The 4516-nt window shown below is 39.2% G+C and overlaps 2 protein-coding genes across 2 annotated transcripts in view; both read right to left on the bottom strand.

Moving 5' to 3' along the window:
• ankrd44 (ankyrin repeat domain 44) overlaps positions 1-3642 on the bottom strand; it is a 99157-nt gene extending 95515 nt beyond the window's left edge. The window contains exon 1 of the mRNA XM_037686774.1: positions 3237-3642. Within this exon, the coding sequence (XP_037542702.1) occupies positions 3237-3263 (27 nt within the window). The 5' untranslated portion in view covers positions 3264-3642. The remainder of the gene's footprint in view (positions 1-3236) is intronic.
• Positions 3334-4516, bottom strand: part of LOC119419760 (serine/threonine-protein phosphatase 6 regulatory ankyrin repeat subunit B) — a 6021-nt gene continuing 4838 nt past the window's right edge. Inside the window, exons 7-8 of the mRNA XM_037687142.1 lie at positions 3530-3714; positions 3334-3430 (exon numbers count right to left, since the gene is read on the bottom strand). Coding sequence (XP_037543070.1) covers positions 3334-3430; positions 3530-3714 — 282 coding nt within the window. The remainder of the gene's footprint in view (positions 3431-3529; positions 3715-4516) is intronic.

Genomic DNA, 4516 nt, shown 5'->3' with positions numbered 1-4516 from the left:
TAACAACAGTTATAATAAATAACAACAGTTATAATAAATAACAACAGGTATAATAAATAAAAACTGTTATATTAAATAACAACAGTTATAATAAATAACAACAGTTACAATAAATACCAACAGTTACAATAAATAACAACAGTTACAATAAATAACAACAGTTACAATAAATAACAACAGTTATAATAAATATAACAACGCTTATAATAAATAACAACAGTTACAATAAATATAACAACAGTTACAATAAATAACAACAGTTACAATAAATAACAACAGTTATAATAAATAACAACAGTTATAACAAATAACAAGTTATAATAAATAACAACAGTTACAATAAATATAACAACAGTTACAATAAATAAAAATTGTTATAATAAATAACAACACTTATAATAAATAACAACAGTTATAACAAATAACAAGTTATAATAAATAACAACAGTTACAATAAATAACAACAGTTACAATAAATAACAACAGTTATAATAAATAAAAACAGTTATAATAAATAACAACAGTTATAACAAATAACAAGTTATAATAAATAACAACAGTTACAATAAATATAACAACAGTTACAATAAATAAAAATTGTTATAATAAATAACAACACTTATAATAAATAACAACAGTTATAACAAATATAACAACAGTTATAATAAATAACAACAGTTATAATAAATAACAACAGTTATAATAAATAACAACAGTTATAATAAATAACAACAGTTATAATAAATGTCAGAGAGCAGAGTGTTTTTGTGCTGCTCAGCCTTTTTCAGCTTGTAGAAGCAAAACTCATAAACTCCAGACTCCAAAAAGACGTTAGTGTCTTCACCAGTTTGGACTAACTGTCATGCAGACGCTGCATGCACGATGAATGCAGCTGAGCCTGCATCTGGGTTGCCAGATAAATTTAAAATGTCTTATGTACAAATGTTCAACAAATACAGCACACACCTCATCTTAGAATACCTTTACTCAGCACATATGACCGTTTGAGTCAAAATACTATCATTTTAAAGCCACAGTACTAAAGTTCTTCATTTCTTAACTGGCAACCCGACTGACATGGAAACTACAGCATTTTCATGTAAACCCACTCATTTTTTGTTTATTACCTCAATAAACATTGAAAAAACACTAAAGTTTCCAGAGGTTGTTCTGTGTAAACAGGGCATTCTAGCAGGTAGATCACTTTGACCTGGTCATTTTAAAAGGAGCTCCATGATGAAAACATCTGGGCACCTCTGGTTTAAGCCAACATGTTGTGAGCAGAGACGGTTATCAGTCAGCATCAGCTCGTTTAAAATAACAGGAAGTCGTACAGTTCTGCTTTAAACACACACAGAGACTCTTCCTTCACCACAGATCTGATCTGAAATCAGGGGATTCTGCCCAGAAACGTCAGCACAGAAAGAGCACAAAGTACTTGTTCAAATAACAACTTTTACTTTGAAGAATTGTTTTTAATCTGACGGTTTACAATTTAAAAAAGGCCTAGACGTCCTTAAAGGAATGCCTATCACCCGCCGAGGTTTGGAATAAAATCATCTCAGCCATTCCTGCTAATAAAGTTGATCTCCTTGGGACAAACGTATCCAAACAAGATCGTCGAGGCTGTTTTTGAAGGTTCTTTGGATGGAATGGAGCACATTTCAACATGGCTGACACACAATAAACCAGCATTTTGAACATTTTTTTACTGTTGACCCTGGAGGGTGAAGCTTTAGAGCCCTTTACCCAACAGAGGGAAACATTTCCACTTAGATAACAGCAAACAATCTCCTTCAGAACCTTGATGGAGTCACAACTCAAGATAACCCAGAGAACAAAACGAAACAAGAAAACTGGGCTAATTAGCTGTTAGCTCGTTAGTTCATGGGAGAAAAAGACATTTTATTATTATCATATATATATATATATATTTCCTTAAAAATAGATACAGTGGTCTCTATTTATTTTTAAACCATAAAAATGTACAATAATTCAGTTTGCCAAGGGCTAACTCACCACAGCTAGTTAATTAACAAAGAAGTTGAAAACAAACTAAAGTATATATCGTATAAAAATAAACCCAGAGTCTGTTAAAGTTGGGGTGATGTTTAAAGTATAAATAAAGAATGCATTGCAAATCTCATAAACCCATAATTCATTTACAATAAAACGTTGGAAACAAAAAAAGCACTTTTTTATTATTTAAAAAAACGAGGTAATTTTTAACTTTAAAGTTAAAGATGTTGTCTGGATGGGAGCAGATGTTTAAAACTTGTAGATGCTTTTCTGCATTGATGGAGCCTTTCCAGATGTGTAAGACACCTGTGCGATAAGCAGTAATGCACCCCCATACCAGCAGAGAGGCAGGCTTTTGCCAGATGGTCCCTCTCTTCTTTAGTACGGAGGACGTGGTGTCTGTTGCTCACAAAAATCATTTTAAATTTGGACCGGTCTGACCTCAGATCAGTTCTCTTCACCTCAGTCCAACTGAAACGAGCTCTGGTCCAGAGGAGACAGCTGAGGTTCTGGATGGTGTACTGTCCACATCTGGCTTCTTCTCTGTCTGATAGAGCTTTAAGCTGTATTTATGGATGAACTGTGTTTACAGACAATGATCTGTGGAAGAGTTCCTGAGCCCAGAACAGAACCTGACCTGGTTTAATGCCGTGGCCCCTGAGGGCCCCAAACGTCACCGCCATCCAATATTGACCTCCAGCCTCGTCCTTTGAGCTGACATTCCTACAGATTCTTCTAATCTGTAAATGATGATTTAAACCATTTGTTGTTGTTGATAAACTTTATTTTAAAACTGTTCCACTCTTTTAAACACAGCTTTTCACAGACCGCTGAACCCCTGCCCATCTTTACACCTGACCTTAAGCAGGTAGAAATTAAATACAATAATCAGTTTCAGTACTTACTTTATATATATTTATGACAGATTTCATGAATCTTTCTTCAGAAGGAACCATCATGGACATCTGAACGAACCAACGTTTAAAATTGTAATTTATTTCACAAAAGTGCTCACATTGTTTTAGCTTCTGTGGGACATGTTTGCGCATGCGCCCCGAGCTACTTGCGGGACAACGCTCCACAGAAACAAACTGTTTGTGTCTACGGTTTCGTCTGGACTCAGGTGGAGTTCTGTCGCAGTAAAACATGAACTGAATACATTTAAATGATTATTATTGCTGCGGGCTAAGCTAGCAGCAGCTAGCGGCTCTTCCTACCTGCTCAGCCAGCTTCAGGACAGCCATCTCCGGGTCAGCACATCCGTGCACCGCGGCCCGTGTCTGCTTCCTCCGCTCCTCCGGGATGGAGAACCGCTCACAGCTCTGTGCTGGTACCGGCGGTGACGATGAAGGCCGGGCCGAGCTCCGCGGCCATCAGCCCCGCTCCACTGGCGCTATCTGCGGCGGAGTCGCTGCGAGGCGGGGGAGAGAGGAAGGCTTGACCCGCCGATGTAAACAATCGACATTTATGGCGCCTCCTGCTGCTTCAGCGCGGGGTCCCGGACACCTACGAGCCCTCAGCCACCACCGGGAGCTTCGGTTCTCCCCGGTGCGGACTCGGAAAGCAGGCTGCAGTCAGCGGAACGCAGAGCACACAGGAAGTGGCGGCTTCTCTCCTCCTTTCTGATGCAGAAGTGGAGGCGAAGCGTCGCGGAGCATCATCCGAGGAGCTGCAGCCGAGCTCACTGCTGCCGCCCTGCGGTGACACGGGGAACTGCAACTACAGAGTGAACGGTGAGACTCGGAAACCTCTACTGAGTCACCTCTGAGAGTCACACTGCTGACTCAAACTCATGACTACTGACTCAAACACATGACTACTGACTCAAACACATGACTACTGACTCAAACTCATGACTACTGACTCAAACACATGACTACTGACTCAAACACATGACTACTGACTCAAACTCATGACTACTGACTCAAACACACGACTACTGACTCAAACACATGACTACTGACTCAAACACATGACTACTGACTCAAACTCATGACTACTGACTCAAACACACGACTACTGACTCAAACTCATGACTACTGACTCAAACTCATGACTACTGACTCAAACACATGACTACTGACTCAAACACATGACTACTGACTCAAACACATGACTACTGACTCAAACGCATGACTACTGACTCAAACTCATGACTACTGACTCAAACGCATGACTACTGACTCAAACTCTGACCACTGACTCAAACGCATGACTACTGACTCAAACACATGACTGCTGACTCAAACACATGACTGCTGACTCAAACACATGACTACTGACTCAAACAAATGACTACTGACTCGAACACATGACTGCTGACTCAAACGCATGACTACCGACTCAAACACATGACTACTGACTCAAACACACGACTACTGACTCAAACACACGACTACTGACTCAAACACACGACTACTGACTCAAACACATGACTACTGACTCAAACACATGACTACTGACTCAAACACATGACTACTGACTCAAACACATGACT

This window comes from Nematolebias whitei, chromosome 13 (assembly GCF_014905685.2).
Source record: "Nematolebias whitei isolate Nwh7 chromosome 13, NemWhi1, whole genome shotgun sequence".
NCBI classification, from domain to species: Eukaryota; Metazoa; Chordata; class Actinopteri; order Cyprinodontiformes; family Rivulidae; genus Nematolebias; species Nematolebias whitei.
Note: the sequence above shows the minus strand (reverse complement) of the source record. Positions and strands in the feature narration are given on the sequence as shown.